At 34.5% G+C, this 17,208-nt stretch overlaps 1 protein-coding gene across 23 annotated transcripts in view; it reads right to left on the bottom strand.

Annotated features, from left to right (window-relative positions):
* GPHN (gephyrin) overlaps window positions 1–17,208 on the bottom strand; it is a 283,847-nt gene that overhangs the window by 61,937 nt on the left and 204,702 nt on the right. For 12 of the 23 annotated variants that reach the window (XM_039552422.1, XM_039552426.1, XM_039552427.1 and 9 more), the window contains 2 exons: window positions 14,136–14,192; window positions 6,013–6,054 (listed from right to left, as the gene is read on the bottom strand). The exons of 5 other annotated variants lie outside the window; for them this stretch is intronic. In XM_039552422.1, the coding sequence (XP_039408356.1) occupies window positions 6,013–6,054; window positions 14,136–14,192 (99 nt within the window). The remainder of the gene's footprint in view (window positions 1–6,012; window positions 6,055–14,135; window positions 14,193–17,208) is intronic. 6 more of the 23 variants (XM_039552425.1, XM_039552429.1, XM_039552434.1 and 3 more) reach the window with 1 other exon arrangement.

The following is a 17,208-nucleotide window of genomic DNA, read 5'->3' as shown; positions in this document are numbered from 1 at the left end:
TGAAACATAAAGATTTGTCTCGAAACAAAAAGTTTTTTTAATTAAAAAATTAAAAATTAATTTTAAAGGACCTTTCAATTCCAGGTGGAAAAGGATAGAAATTATTTATGTGCTATTTCTCTGATAAATGTAGACCTGGAAAACATTTTACCATAATAAAAATTAATAAAAAGTATTACAATTTTGTTAAGTTGAATAGATAAGGTTTAAGCCAAAATCTCTAACATGAAATGAGATGCTGTTCAAAACCTCATCTTCTACCACTCTTCCAAATGTTAAATAGGTTTTTTTTGTAAATTAACTTAGTGCTTGAATTGAATTTATTAGTACAGAATGAAAGTGCAAAATGCTAACGTGAAGGAAAAATTTTATTTGGCAGAAGTCAAAAGCTAAGTACCATGCAAAGAGAAGCTGTAGGTTTAAGTAAAATTTTGCTTCTATTTTGTATGTAGGAACTAATAATGGATCTAATTTGAGATTCGGCAATGGGTGAACAAAGATAAATAGTATTTAAAGTACAAATATAGCAACATTTGTTAAAGAATTTAAAAAAAATTAGCTAAGATATCATTAATCAAAGTTATTAAAGTATACTTTGATCAGATTATTGCAATAACACACTGTCCTTCCTGATGTAACTTGGAAATTTTGCCATACTCTATTCTCATATGGCAGAAAGAATGCTAGAGAAGATGTTTTGTAATCCTAATCCCAAACGAATCCTAATATCATGAATGAAGATAGCACTAGCAAAGCTACTTTCTATGAATAAGGAAGATCACTCTTTTTTCATAAATTTTTGCATTTTAATGTGCACTGAGGAAACTGTTTCTCTAAAAGTAAGAATTTTAATTAATTAATTTTTCTTAAGCCTAGAGTAAGGTGGTACTATTAGCAAATCAAAATGCAATCCTTTAAATGGTAATTGCCAAATAGAAAGCTCTGAGTTCTTGCTCATGTTTGAAAGAGAAATGTCCATAAATTCTAATTTTACTTAAAAACTGATTGTTCTGTTAGCAACTGCAAAAAAACCCAAATCAAAACCACAGAAAACCAGGAGTAGATTGAGCCAACATAACTGGACAACCCCCAAATGATTATTCGCTCTTTTGTGTTCATTTATTTCTTGGAAAAACATTATTTCAAATTTGAAAGAGCATCTCTACAAAGTATATGGCATTCATAAATCAACAAGATAGAGAATCTGAATTTAATGCAGAAATTTCTGTTCAATGGCTCAGTATATGAGTATGTCAGATGTAATGAACCAAGTTCTCTATCTGCTGGACTTCTGCATGAAATCAGAGAAAAGAACAGGGGACCTGCTTACATTTACTCAGTTTGTGCTATGTAGAACCGATTTACAACAGATATCAACAGTGAACTTAGCATCCTGTACCTAAAACTGAATTCAGGTTCTATGCTGGTGGTAAACATCTGAAAGCCATAGTTGCAGCTAGTGGTCTTTCAGTATTGCCTTCTATTCAAACTAGTCTAAACAGAAGGAGAACCAGTCTCTTACCCGGCTTTAATTCTGAAGAACAAGATTCAGTTATTTACAACATTTTGTAATGTACACTATATAAAATACTTTAACCTACAGCACTTAAGAATCTTCATGCAGTCTCTGAATGCTCTTGTGAAGTCAACTACCTATTGCAGGAAATAGTATTTCCTCTTGTCCTCTGAATATTACTCCTTAATTCCCTGTACTGCTGACTCTCTGTTATCAGGTAAAATAATACACTTCTCTGCTGTGTTATTAACAATGCTAAATATACAATTAAATCCCATCAATCAGTATGCAGCCAATATATATTCCAAACCTATCTTTATGGAAATAATATTCTTTGTGGGAGAGAGAACTAACGCAGTATTTTGCAGATCTTTCACAATAAAAGACATCTCGTTCTAACCACTCAATAAGGCTAAATAAAACATATGACAAACTATGGACCTGAGTGTCTTCCTCTTTGAAAAACTTGATTTTTTAGAAAGCAGGGAGTAGCACTGCAATAAACATTTTGTTGCCACTATCCTTCCAACAAGCAGATCAACAGGTTTCCTTCATTAAGCTTTTAGCCAAACACACAGCGCATGCAAAAGCCAGAGGACAGGGAGAGAGAGGGAGAGAAAAACTGATGCTACTAATAGAAAGTTTGAGATACAAATGAGAATAAAAAATGGTGCCATTGCATAACACTACCTAAGTGTAATTTTATAAATTAGATTATGGACCTTCATTGAATAATCTGCTCAATTTACACTGTGAATGATATTTTTAAGATATAAGCTGATGTCAGAGTACTTCTAAATATTTAAATGAAGCTGATTTGATTTAATACCTTAAGTGAACTACTACTATTTAAAAATAAATTACTGTGTTTTGTGGCAACTGAATAATAAGTAAATTAGAAATCTATTCTACACATACTTTACTGCACAACTGTTAAGCCACTGTAAATCCTAATTAATCATTTAACTCTTAGACAAACCCTTTAAGTAGTCCTGCTAACATCCACAAAAATTACAGGCATGAAGCTAACTGGTTTTCACCAAGAGTGAAAAACTTTATTGCACACTGTGAAATTTAAAGAGAATATAAACTTACATTTTATCATCATACTGTTCTAGAGAATTAAAGCTTTACTTCTCTCGACACAAGGAAATCTCTTTTTAAAGAAACTTCAATTTCACTGAATTGAACCAAAGAAAAGACCTCATTTCAGACAAGGGGAATTTTTAAGGGGCTGACTGGGGCTAAGAGGGTGTATAATACTCTTACACTATAATGCCTGCAACTCAACAACCTCTCTATACCTAAAAGCAAGTAGAAGTTTCTAAAATCTTTCTGCTCATTACTCTCAAATAGGCATCAGTTGACCACATTTGCAATCCCACTCATGCTACTGGTGACAATAAAAAGGAACAGATGAAAAGAAGCTTTTTCTAATTATTGGACTCTGAGATGCAAAAAAGCCTCTGCAAGGATGTTTTCTATGAAAAACACAGGCAGCAAATTCTACCTCAAATTCTTCACAATGCAGAATACACAGGTCCTATTTGTCTTCTGCTGGAAGATCTTTTACTTCCTCAATCAAAGACCTTCTATGTGACAGGAAATCCTTGACAGTAGACTGACTTTCATTTTTGACAATCTGAGTTCTCCAAGTGCCAATTAATCCAATTCCAGACCTTTTCTCAACAACTAAAATTGTGAGGAATTTTTTTACAATGAATCTAATACACCTATTTCCTAAAAAGAGATTTCAGAAATCATTTATATGAGGTTCTTTCTTTTATCTTTCATTGTACCTTTGTCAGAAGGCAGGTTCAGCTGAAATCTCAGCACTGATTCCATTTCTCTTGCCATTGTGTTCCAGATATCCTCTGATGGTCCAAAGCTATCTGATGATGGCTCAGATGCAGAAAATTAAGAAACTCCAAACTTGGTGCTTTAAGAATTAGCTTAAGAAAAATATCTTTTGGAATAAGAACCACAGAAATACGTGTGGACACAAAAAAACCCCCTGAGATCCTATCAGATCTGTGGTTCTTTTTCCCCCCCTGGGTATGAGAAGTCATGTAATACACCACTATTAATTTTCTTCCCATGATCAATACTACTGGCAGGCTTTTGGAGTTGATTTAACAATACTTCAGTTTGGGAGATTTTCTATCACATAATTTAGAAGTCAAGATGTTTACTCATAGCAGCCCTTCCCATTTTCCAAAATAATAGAGGATGAGGTTGAGCATTGTTTGATGTGCATCCTGACATTAAGCTGTATGTTTGAATGAAGAGTCTCTTAAAAAGATAGAAACTAGACTACAAATCCTTTATGGACCCCAGAAAACCTCCAATCCCTTCCTGACTCTTCAAATAGTTACGATGGCCACAGGTATCCTCAGTTTCAATTGATTTATTCCTTTGGATCTGTCAGTGGCTTGAATGTTCTGCTGAAAAATACACGGGGTGGTAGTCTGCCACTAGAGAATAATGTATCCATATTTTTTTTATACATTGTGCTTTTTATATCTTGTACTGTGTGTTTTGTGAGCATGAAATCCTGATCAGCTACTGCATCACAAGATCAGGCTCAGCAGACAGCCAGGCTATTTGCAGTTTAGATATGAAGATCTTGCCTTTGGACAGGGTGTAAAGGATGAATTGCTTGCACAGTCTTGCAGTGCCACCTTGATACTTCAGATTCTTTAGCACAAATTGCAAAGCAGTGATAGTTTTGGAGAAGGCAAAAAAGTTTTTGGAATCTGATCAAGCAGGAGACTCATACATGCTGATCAGTTACTAGCTGCAATATGTTGGTTTGCATTTCTTCTGAAGACAGTGATCCCTCCATAAAGTGGAGGGAAGGACAAATGGCTGAAGTTTCAGGCAAAGCAAGAAGACTCCAATTTCCCTGAAAGTGACTTATTGACTTCATCATCTGTAAGAGCATGTTCATCCTTTTTGCTGATATGAACTACGAAATGCCTGTTGATGCACTCCTTTTTCTTAATCTCATACAGATATTCAGAGGAACGGAGTGAGGTGAGGATGGCTTCTGTCTTGCACCTGTAAGCACTAAACTTAATTTCTTGTTCCGGTATTAGCTTAGAGAAAAGTGTCTTTGTATGCGAGTATAGTATAATTTATTTATTCCATATTGGTGTTTTGATGATAATGATGACAAAAACAGTGAGGCTTTCATATAATACAGTGATGAGGCATGATGAACTGCAGAATACATATCAGGTGCTTTTAAGAACATATACTTGATTAGTTTTAAAACTACTTGTCTGCCGGTAGAGCCAGACAGCAACTATTGATCTATACAGACCTATGACAGGAAAACTGGTATGCATCTTTCTTCTTAAGAACTGTTCTATTACATCTTTTTCCTATTCATACACGGAAACTATAATAAACTTTTATTACTAAGGATGAGGAAGTTCTAGGAACAATTGCTTGCTGAAGCTGAAACTTTTGATAACAAATTACACAATCAGCAATGTACAGGTCTTTCTGCTTAGGAACAAAGTGATTGAGTAGATGAGCTCTTTATGTCTGCATTTTTTAAATTGCTCATGAATAGAACATTCAGATCAGGTCTAGAACCTGGCCCATGGTGTGAGATAGAGCAAACTGTTAACTTCTTATGGGATCTTGTCAACTTTAAGAGATTCTTTTAAAATAAAGAATAAATAACTGTACATGCTCAACACTGATTCAGTATAGCAGAAAACCTTAAGTCCATCGTTTTGATACTTATCCATTTATCAATTATAATCATATGCTTAAACCTAATCTTTACACAGCAGGTCATGGAATTAATTTTACAGTGTTTTATAAACTTTGTTTTTATTCCATGATGTGGTGAATTCTAGTTTATCTTATTTCTTTTTTCTTCCCCATTCTAATTACAATTGAAAGTATTTTCATTTTTAATTCTTGTTAAGATGGTTCATACCTCATTATAGAAGACCATTATGAAGCTGATATGGAAGTATTTAAAATGGTACATGCATTTTGGCAGGTACCGACTCGAGCCAGAGCTTTGGGAATTAATAATGAACTTCAGGCATCATAAACCTGCCTATATCTAGACAGGTAATTAGCAATCATAACCTGATGGCCATCTTTACAGAGTCCTTCCAGTTTCATTGCCCAAAAATGGGTCAGACTAACAAGTGAAGTGTTTTGAAGCCTTGACATCTGCATGTTTGTTATTTTTACTTAATGTAAGAGATAAGGATGCTTTTATCATATAATTTATGCTCATATGCTATGTAGTAGTTGCCTAACTACTGGACTAGACATCATGGTGGTGCAGTGATTTTAAAACCATGCTGAACATGGTTGCAGATTGATCATGCAAAATCTGCCCCCCCAGCTGATTTTTCCCCACTTGTGCACAGTGCAATGCAAAAAAAAAGAAAAAAGTAAATAAAATCAAAAAAGTGTGATGGGTGAGCAGGTCGACTGTGTGAGAGAACACGTGCAAAGTATACCTCAGAAACACTATAGGTGGATGAGCACGAAGGGAGTCGAGCCTGGTTGTGCAGTGGGGAAAAGGAAAACATTGTTAAAAAAGAAATGGTGGCACAGTAAGGGTCTCAGAAGGTTTTCTGTATAGGTGGTTCCAGCACTGAGATAGTGGCAGGGGGTTCATAAAGTCTCCATGACCAGCTATTTCAGAAACTCTAAATTTATGCCTTTTAAGGTGGAAGCTTATTAAAAGAAAAAAAAAATTGTATTTGAAAAATAATTAAAACTAATAATGAATCTGAAGACAAATATAAATTCTTCCTCCTCTAAATGTCTGACAACACTATCTTTAGGACAATAAGGTATTCTAGGATGAAACTTTACTGATCTGTTTCATTTAAAAGTATTAGTTTTATTCTAACTCTGCAAAGGATATAATCTTATGGGTGAAAACCCATAAGAGGCTCTGAATATCTTTATGTGTTGACATACTCAGAAACAGCATTTTGACAAGGGAGGTTCTTCTTCAATCTCACTGCCCCAAAAACCAGAATAACTTGCAAAGTTCAACGACTAATGGCCAGATATAGGTCAGTAGAAATCTGCAGATGATGCCCCTAAGCAATGTAAAGTGCGTGATCCTTGAGGGACTCTGTCAGCTGTCAAGAGCTTTCAGTGCAAGTTAACACCAGTTAATTGGTAACACAACAGTTTTACTGATTGCTTAAGACACATTTTATTTATCCACGATAGTCATTACTGTGAACTATTAATCACTCAGACATAACTCAAGTAAAAGGACTCTCCAGTAATTTATAGGAAAATCCTTTATTTGGGTGAAAATATTTCATGTTTCACTGTCTGAAGAAGGAATAAAAGCAGCCTAATAAATGAAATGTAAAAAAAAAGATTCTTATAAATGTACTAAAAATCATGTCTTCATTTTTTCCTAGGGGTGAAAAAATGGATTATCAGAAGCCTTAGCAAAAATTCCTTAGACTTAACAAACAGTTTGGATACATTTGTGGTAAAGATGAATCCATCAAGGATTTCCACACAGGTTATTAGTGACCACTTGCTGACTTAGGTATATGATGGACTTAGCAGAGACCATAATATTCATAAGAAGTTTTTCAAGAATATTTTTCAGTTTTAAATGTGTATTTCATATTTTTTCATTGAAATATAAAATATCACTTCCAGGAAATTTCTACAGTCACATTGGTCTGTGCTAATTTATGTCTCCATTAAATATACAATTTTTTTTTTCTTCCTTGAAAAGTTTTTAATACTCAAAAATATTTTTGCTCCTTTCTGGCATTCTGTATTTCATTTGCTCTTCTAGATAACATTACTAAGGAAATTTTAATCACTTCACATCATCTTAAATATTCACACACACTCAGCATTTTCTTCAACTGGTGAAATGTTTTCTTAAACTGATTTTATGAGATGATTTGCAGAAGGATTAAGACAAAAATAGAAAATTCCTTCAGACAAACAGCAAGACTGAAAAACACAGTTTTAGGAAATCAACTGTTATTCTTAAACAGTCTATTTTATAATTATAGAAAAAAAAAGAAGAAAGGAAGATCCTCTTCTGACAAAGCAAAAACTGTTTCTAGAAATACTGCTTTGAAATCTTTCTTAAAAAGATAAGGTGTGCTTTTGCTCAGAACAGGGGTGCAGCTATTCACCTAAGACTTTTGGATGAGGCTCTAATCAAGATTTTCACAAATAATGCCCAGCCACTGTTTCCATGGTTTGTCTTCCAACAGCATGGAATAAAACATTAGCCTCGGTTTTGCAGGTGAGGATCCAAAGAATGCATGAATAGCAAGAATCATCACAGCATCAATTTTTTACATATCAGAAACTAGATACACAGAAACAACAATGATCAGAAGGTTTGGAACCATACTCCACAAAAATCTGAAGAACTTGGTTCATGTTGTCTACTCCTCACACCAACTTACAAGGGGCATGCTAGACATTTGTGCACCTTCATCTTCTCTGAGGCAACTACTTTAAGTAGAATGCTATCACTTTCCTTGTCAAAGCATCTTGTAATCTAATTATCCATATTTTCATTAATAATGGAACCATTTAACTTCAGTCTTATTCCAATTAGAATTTAATAACTTTAATTAATATTGTATTTTCCAGTTCCAGTTCTATAGAAGCAAATGATAATACTCCCCTCAATAAGATAGCAGTTATTATATTTTTTCTTGCTATGCTCAAAACCACACACATACACAATTTTCCTTAATCTCCTAATGTTACTTCCAATTCTCTTCTTATTCATACCTGTCAAGACTCTCAGTGTACCCATTTCATTTTCTCATAATGATGAAATCAAAGATATATGGAAGTGCTGTAGTTCCAAACTGACCTAATATTCTTGAGGAAAGGATCATGCTCACAGCACATGGGGATTACTGTTTATCTTCAATAGGATCACACAGTGTGACTGTTTAATCTGCTGCACACTTATAATTTCCTGATCATTTCTATGTCATTGCCTTTTTGCTAACTGGTCTCCATTTTTAAGCATCTACCTGATTTCAGGATTTTGTTAGTGTACTGTTTCTGTGCTATTAAAATTAAATGTCAATATGTTTCCAAGCTCCTTTGATGTTTCTGCAATCTATCACCTACTCTACTTATGATTTGTTGTCATATATGAACTTCAGTGACAGTTTTGTCCAGTTTGAGAGAGGGGGCAGCTGTCCTTATTTGGTATGCTACCTGACAACCCCTACATATTATGTTAGGTGAAGCTAATGTGCTGGCATTTGGGCTCTTTTCCCTCAAAAACTTTCAATTTAAGGGGCCAAATTGTCAGTCACAGAAATTCACCACTGTGAGAATTCTTTTAAAAGAGCTATTTACACCAACTGAGAACCTGGTTCAAATGCTGCAAGAGTGATTTGGTTTCAGTCTGAAGGCCTTACTTGACTCAGATTTTTAACTAAGTGAATGTTAGGATCAAGAATAACAGTCATGTTATTCATGTTATTCATCATAGCCAAAGAAGGCAGGTACTTAAAGTAAGACAGAAAATGAATGCAGGAGACCACAGACTCTGACACACACCGGTCTGTATGAAAAATTAAAAACCTGTTTCCATTTAACATGATCTATTGAAAGTATTTGGCCACTGCTATGAATTCTGAGAACATTTTTCCAGAAAAGAACCAGAATCTTTGACTTGGAACCATACTGGTTAAAAACCACAAAAAATTGCTTGGCATATTACCTGGGAACTCTGTACTTGGATATAATTTTTTTTTCTCATAGGCTTTCTATAATATTTTTCTGCAGAAATTAAACTTGTATTTAAAATTCACAGCCTGTACTACTACCAAAAAAACCCCCAAACGAAACCCTAAAAACCCAAAGATCTAAAAAAAATCTTCAAAGCACAGATTGAAGCAGTATTGTTCTGTTGAATTTCAGAGTAATTCCACACTTCCAGAGGGGTATCAGATTTGGGAGGTATTAGGAGTTGTAAAATATAAACAAGTCAACTCTTTCACCATTTCTCATGTCAGTAGCAACTGCACTCACTTGCTACTGCTACATTAATTTCAGCAGTGGGGGAATGCTACCATGTCCAAGTGATAGAACACTAAATTTTCTAAACAGTTCAGTGTCGAACTGGTCACTGCAAGGGTCAGAGTTTAAGTCACGAAAAGAACTGCAAGATGAACGAACTTCTTAAGAAGAAATGAAAAAACAAACCTTAGGTCAGGATAACTCCCTTGTAAATAGCTATGCACTGTTGATATTAAAAGATATTAAAACTGAAAATTACCCAATCACCAAAATTCCTTAATTAACTAAATTTTCATGCATGTTTTCAGTGCAAGTTTATTTCAGATATCCGGCAAGCTTTCTAAATTTTTGTTGGCATCTGTGATATTCTGCAGAATTCCAGTGTTTCCTACATATTTCCAATGGCCTTTAAATTTAATCTGGAAAGAATGTCTTTGCAATTCATTCTGGAATAAAGGTTCCACCTTAACGGTATTGTGCAATAGCATTTAATTTTCACTTATGGGGCTGGCCATGAGATACTATATGCTCCCCCTCCCATACTATTCAATACTTTTGCCACATTGTAGGAGTATCAAAAACCCACATCTAAAACCCTTTCCAAAAGCATTATGGAAAAAATGAAAATCATTGAAAAAATGAACTATTAACAGGTCCCTCATTATTTTTTTCTCCAACTGTCCACTACTGAGACTTGCCCACTATTTCTTCTCTTTGATCAGTCATTTGTATACTGTCTTTTAAAATGCTCTTCTCTAGAACATCCATTATTACTGCATGAATCAGAGCAGCAGTGACGAAGCAGCAAATTTTAGCAACGTGTTCTGCTTGTTTTAAGAAACTCAAAGGCATATGCAGAATATATGGAATATTTCTTTATTTACTTACATTCCTTACTAACTGACTGACTTCCATCACGGACGGTATGGTCGTGAATAACAGATAAAGTGGCACAGAGGAACAGGACAATTTCATGACAACTAATGTTGTCATGCTGCTATGGCTAATGTAGTCACAGCTTTTAATTTGAAATCTTTCCCCATTTGACATTCTGTGAAATAATGTAGGATTAGAACATCTTTTTTGTAGTACATTGCTTCATGCATATTTTTTTTCTGGCTTTACATTTATTTTTAAGTACTAAATCACGAATTTAAGAAAGTAGTGTAAAATAAAGGAACTTGCTTTGTCTTGATTATGAGTTATCTCCAAATCTAAAATATGACACAGTTTTTTCCCTCCAAAACTTGATTCCTAAAAGATTTGCCAGGAAAAAGATACTGTCTTTTAATCAGATTGATTTTATAGAAAACTGCAAAATATTAGCAGCTCAATTTCCTTGTATTTGACCTGTAAAAGATTATAAACTCAAGAATTTCTACTTGACAATAAGCAGTAATCAACTGTATGTCAGATACAAAGCTGTATATACAAAAGCACCCAAAAGGGGCAAAAATTATCAAATCATTTTCATTACAAAAATCATCTTGTACTGTATAACCATAGTGGATTATGCATTAGAATGATAGTTCTGAGAATGACAACAATCATAGTGTATGGAAGACACAGAGGACATGAATCTAAAGAAATTATTGAGATACCCTTCAGTGGATGGATGTACAAAGGGATAAAGTGTTATTAACTTTCACATCTACTCTGCTACAAATTTTTTCCTTATTTTCATTATATGCAAAATTACATGGCTTAAAGACACCTCTATATAGAATTGCTGAAAAGCTGTTCCTAATTTATGAGGTGAACTACTAAACAAGAGGCACTGCTGTCTGTATTGTCATGTTGGATTTGACTTGCTTTATTAAATATTTCTGTGAAAATTGGGTGACTTTATAGGGTGTCATGACTGATATACTAGATCCTAATTCTTTTTTCACAACTTTTTTTCATTAAACAAGGAATGTGACACAGAAGAAATATGCTGCAGAATTTTTTGCATTAGTCTGCTAAAAAAACAAGCAACAAAATTTGCATAGCTGTCATTCAACCAAATATTGACCTATTTTGTGAGATAAAATAGGGACCAAAAAAGATTGACGGCAAAGACAGAGGTACATGTGAACCTATATGCTTTTGGGTTACCTTATATCAGCCATAGTTTTGGTTCAGGAAAGACTATCAGTCACTGGCAGAAGGTATTTTTATCCTTTAAATTAAAGGTATCTGTTTTACTCATTGCTAAGTCTAATATTCAGGAAACTTTTAGATATGCAACTTTGATTTTGGAAAGGGATTTTTTTTTTAGTTTCTGTAAAGTCAAGCAGTTTGATTAGCATTTATTAAAATGCAGTAAGATATTCTTTACAACAAACTCTGTCAATCAGGTCAGGTTTCTCACATATATTAAAATGAAAACCCAGCTAGAAAAGAAAGAAAACACAAAGGAAGAAATATAGAGAAAGGAAAAAGATGGGGATGAGAGGACAAACCAATCATATTTGGTGTTACCAGCCAGCAGAAGTTTTAAAAAAAAAATCAGATCACCGAGTGAAATCGTACATTTACTCGGAGAGAGCATCCTTTGACATTGCCTTCTGGGTGATCTCTGAGCTCCTCCAGCTTTCGATGGAGCTACATGTAAACATCAGAAAACGAATTGAAAAAGCAACCTGTTCTCTGTCACGGGTTTTTTTCCCTTCATTTTTCTTTTGCTCTTTATTTTTGTGTTTTGTTTTATTTTGTTTTTAATAAATCATAGCATAATGCATTTCTCACTGCCTCTGCCAAAACATTTCAAGACATCAAAGTGCTTTGAACAACACAGACATACAAGGCTCAGTAAACTTGGAATCTGGAAGCAAGACATCTTTGCTTAACATGGCTCTTTTTCACTACAGAAAAAAAAAGAAAAATCAAGGGAACTATAATTCTAAAGCTACTGAATCTCTGCTACATTGTTTAGTTATTTATTTGCTTATTTATTGGTAAGGCTGTGTTCTAGAATTTATTTCCATATAAAGAATTTTTAGAGGTAAATTTTCATGTTTGGGAACCTCAATTAGGATTTCCCATTTTCTATAAGGAAGATTTTCTGTCTACACACATATTTTAGGTCATGGAATTAAATCCTGGGAAATCAGATAAAGAAATATTAATCTGAAATGAGCTATCAATGGGTCTTTGTAATAATAGGTGAAACCCACCATCTAAATAAGCTACATCTTCTGCATATGTGCATGCATCTAGATTTGTATGTGATGACCCACAATCATCTCAAAATGCCCGGGTCACTGCAATTACGTACAGGATTCTCAAAAACAGCACAGAAATTGTGGCTGCCTTGTATTCTTCTCCATGTGAATTCAGTGGTCCTGAATGTCTCTCACTGAAACAGAGCCACATTCATGTACACTGCTCTTCTCATCTACACTGTAATTAAAACATCTTCCCAAATCACAGGATGAAAAGATAAAGCCTCACAGACAGTGAGGAATGCTACAGATGCCTCTAGCTAGAACTTGTATAAACAAGTAGCAACTGGCTTCTTGTTCTATGCTAAGATCAATTTAAATGAAGGCATTACCGGAAAGAGGTGCATAATTAATCCTTTCCCTCCCCTTCTTTGTGCTCAGTGAAATAATATTTTCACAAAGAGCAGCTGTAGAACAGTGTTAGAGAACAGAGAGGATGGCTTGTCCTGGAACAAATGCAATACACTTACATACAAAACCAAAACCAAAACCAAACCAAAACATCATAAATCAAGGCGGCAGGAAAGGCAACGGGAATGCGGAAGAAAAAATAAATAATGAGTGGCTGAGAAGGTGCTAAAAGGAAATAAAGTAGGAAAAAAGTGAAAAATTGGATAGCTGAAATAGAGGAAACTCTTGAGATCAAAATGGCTTGGACTGCATATGATCAGCACCTTGGTTAAAACCATTTATCAGGGTGTAACACTGTATGGTGGGTACTGGTTTAGATATCTGCCTGTTCTGTTATGCAATCTAAATATTTGTGTATGTTTATACAAACATTAAAAGGCAGAAGATACTTACTATCAGTAAAACAGTGGCTCCATTCTTATTATTAGTCTCATGTGAATCTCTTTCATTTCATCTTTATCTACCTTGATTTTTTTTTCTGATTTAAAGGCTATATATATGAAAGATTCAACTCTCTTGTAATGGTCTTTTGCAGAATGAAATGCAAGAAGTGTGAATGCTATAAAAGTTTAATTATGTTACAAGATGGGAAGCAGTAGTAGTTTGAAGATGAGTAAATCACTTCTCCATGCAACAGGCAGTTATAAGACAACAAACAACATAGATCAGAGAAGTGGTTTAATCATGATCATTAAATTACAGGCACTTTAAAAAGGTTGTTACTATCTCTTACTTCTAGTGACATCCAAAGCTACCTAACTGGAAGCCTGCCTTCAATAGGTTGTTCTATGTGTAGCACAGAAACAAACAAAATGTGACCCAACAGCAATAAGAATACTGAAATAAAAATGATGGGATGGTGAGAAATGGAAAAGCCCCTTCCCTCCCTCCCCACACCTCCCCCTTCAAAAGGAAAAGTGTAGGGTATAGAAGAAAACTTGCAAAATAAATGTTAGAAACATATTTACTTTGAGGGATCCAACTCTACTAGCAACTCCTTTGCTTTCATCCGGCCGTCTAATTTGCTACAATGGGGGAAGATGGGTAAAAAAGACAGAAGAATAAAGAAAAAGTGAACTTAAAAAAATTTCCACACAATCAGTTAGCAGTACATGCAAGACATCAATTTGACTCTCTGAGACACCTCTAGAGGACAAAGACACAGACTCTAATTTCTGGAATAAATGACGCTTTATCATGGCATTTTAAACTTGCTTTGTTGATCACGTCTTTCTCAGTATATTACCAATCTGGCACATACGTTGCATGCTGAATTCACTAACATTTTTGAAAGAATACATGTTACTTGTCTGATTTGGATATTAAGAATAATGAAGTTCTAAAATGCTAACTGAAGAAAAAACCACCCTATACCTTCTACAAATCATATGAGCAGAGTATGCTATAACTGGGAGCCTGCAAGTATCATGACTGATACCTGACAGAATGAATACAGATTCCTATTGGCCCAGGCCTAGAGATTTTAGCCACTGCTGTCAAGATTCCCAGTTAAAAATTATGCTGCCCAACCAGAAAATTTTAATGCCAGACCAACATTAGATATTTATTTTAAATATTTAAATACACTATGTATATGATCCCCAACATCTCCTATCTGATTACTTTTCCTTTATTATGTATGTTTTTTCCTAGATGATGCAGAGGATGGAAGAAACAAATGAGGTAGCTGCTCAAAAGGCTTCATATTTTTAGAAGCATGTAAAAAAAAAAAGTTCATTTACAGCAAAAGTTCTTTTCAGAATTTCTTAATCTGGTAAATAAACCTCTTTTACTGATAAACTGAGCATGTGTCATTTGGAGTAGAGAGGTAGAAGACAAAAAAAAAAAAATTACTTTTGTGACATCCTACTAGTCTGAGCCAAGACTGAACTGAAAGCTTTTATTATCTTAAGTAAAACAAAATCCCACACAACTGAGGTGAATCCCTTCAAATCACAGTAACTGTCTTTAAGAAAACTCAGCAAAGAAGCCAAAGATTGAATGAACCATGGAAATTCAACTGTGCTTTATGCTCTCTGGAGCACACTAGCAAGGCACAAGTTAAATTGTCCTGTTTGTTTTTACCTGACCCATGCAAAACAGAGAAATTCCTATTCAAAAAACAGTCAATGGAATGCTTTGGATCTTTACTTGTATTTGATTATCAATAAAACAATGCAACTAAAAAACATTTTAACAATTTGAGTATTTAGTTCTTTTAGGATGTCCATTAGCAAAATACACTGGAAACATTTATGTTAATTGTTGCTTTCCTTCCCTGGTCTTATGGCATTAAAATAGCACCTGATTTGAACTCTCAAGTGAAACACCCACATTCCTGTTATCATGGGACTCCAAGTATATCTCCAATCAATTCTAGTATATAGACCAAGAAGAAACCATCATTCTTAAATAAACTATGTCTCCTTTAGAAGACACATTCAATTAAAATATACGCAATTGTAACTGAGTTACTACATATCAGCTATGTATTTCCTAATTGCGGAAAAAAGGTACGCCTCAATTTGGAAAAAGATCCTTATCTGAACAGAAAACACCATGAGCTACAGCAAAGATGCTTTCCCAATATCCTGGTTGAGGCACTACCAGTCCCAGATAATAAGACATAATCCAGTAGAACTGCGATTCATTTTTCCAATTTGAAACTTTTAAAATGAATAATAAATTTAGGTTTGTCTGGAAAATGAGAAATAGGAAAAAATAAATGCTTATAATCTTACATAATGATATGGAACTAGGGCATTAAGAAAAGTGCTACATAACACAGAAACTTGAGGAAAAGTTGTGACAGCAATATGCATTGCCCCTCAGGGAAAAAGGTTTTCTTGCATTACTCACCAATTGTGGCTGCTCAAGTTGTTCTGAAAGTTTAGGACTCAGACAGAAATGAGACTGAGATTTTATACGTGAATATAACTAATATTATTTAGTCTATCTTTCTTCAAAATATAGATAGAAATACATGTACAATGTGTACACTGAGACCAATGAAGTTCTAAATGCTTGCATATATAATTTACAAGGAGATAGTCTAAGTTCAAGTCTTGTTTTACATCCATGGCACAGTTAATATATATGACAGCATGTTTTCTACAGGAACATTGCAGAGTGCAACTTGAATGCTTCTCAAGGGATGAATCAGAATTATATGAGTATTGCACAAACTATACTACATCTGCTCTGGGAATTAAATAGGGTATTACCAAGAAGGCAAGGGACAGCAGGAACAAAACCCCGTATCTTTTTCATGGCAAATACGACAAAAAGGAATATCCTTATCTTTCTCTGGTCAAATGTAGGATGATCTAGAAGTTACAATTCAGAAAGTGGCACGGATTATACATTCCTTGATTTTCAGAAACTCTGCTAGACACAAGAACCCTATCATAGATGAACACTGGTAAATAGAAAAGATTAAGATGAAAGATGTGTGTAAGTGGTCTAAATCAAAAGTATCTATACCACAACACAAGCTAAATAAGTGGATTAAGAGATGAGGCGCAGGAGCAACACCAAGTAGCTATGGGCAAAATATTACCTGAAAAACTTGAGGGTTTTGGAACACTCTGAAGGTGATAAATGAAGATACTCAATGCAATGAAGGAAGAAGGGTGCTGTGTAGGGAACATTCCAGGAAACTAGGAAGGTATAATGCACTGACAGTTTATAAATGCCTTGTATTTACACCCCTTTCTTATTCACAATGGAATAACGGCAGGAGTTAATAGCTAAAAATCAGCTACAGGTATCCCTGTCTTGATATCTGAAGAACAAGGTGGAGTTACAGTTGGAGTAGAATGAGATAGGAAGCCAGTCAAAGAAAACTTAGGAACCAGAACCAGTGAGCAAAGAGGAATGCTCAAATATGGTTAATGGATTTGTTAGAAGATGGGTGAACAGAAAATGTTTTCTAAGCAGAAGTCTCACATATGGTTTCAGTGTTATTCCGCTACCTTCTACTTAATAGAGCACATGAGAAATGAACCTGTAATTCTTCCTCCTTAATTTTACTCCAGAAAA

Source organism: Corvus cornix, chromosome 5, assembly GCF_000738735.6.
Source record: "Corvus cornix cornix isolate S_Up_H32 chromosome 5, ASM73873v5, whole genome shotgun sequence".
Lineage (NCBI taxonomy): Eukaryota > Metazoa > Chordata > Aves > Passeriformes > Corvidae > Corvus > Corvus cornix.
The sequence above is the reverse complement of the archived record's forward strand: the minus strand, read 5'-3'. Positions and strand labels throughout refer to the sequence as shown.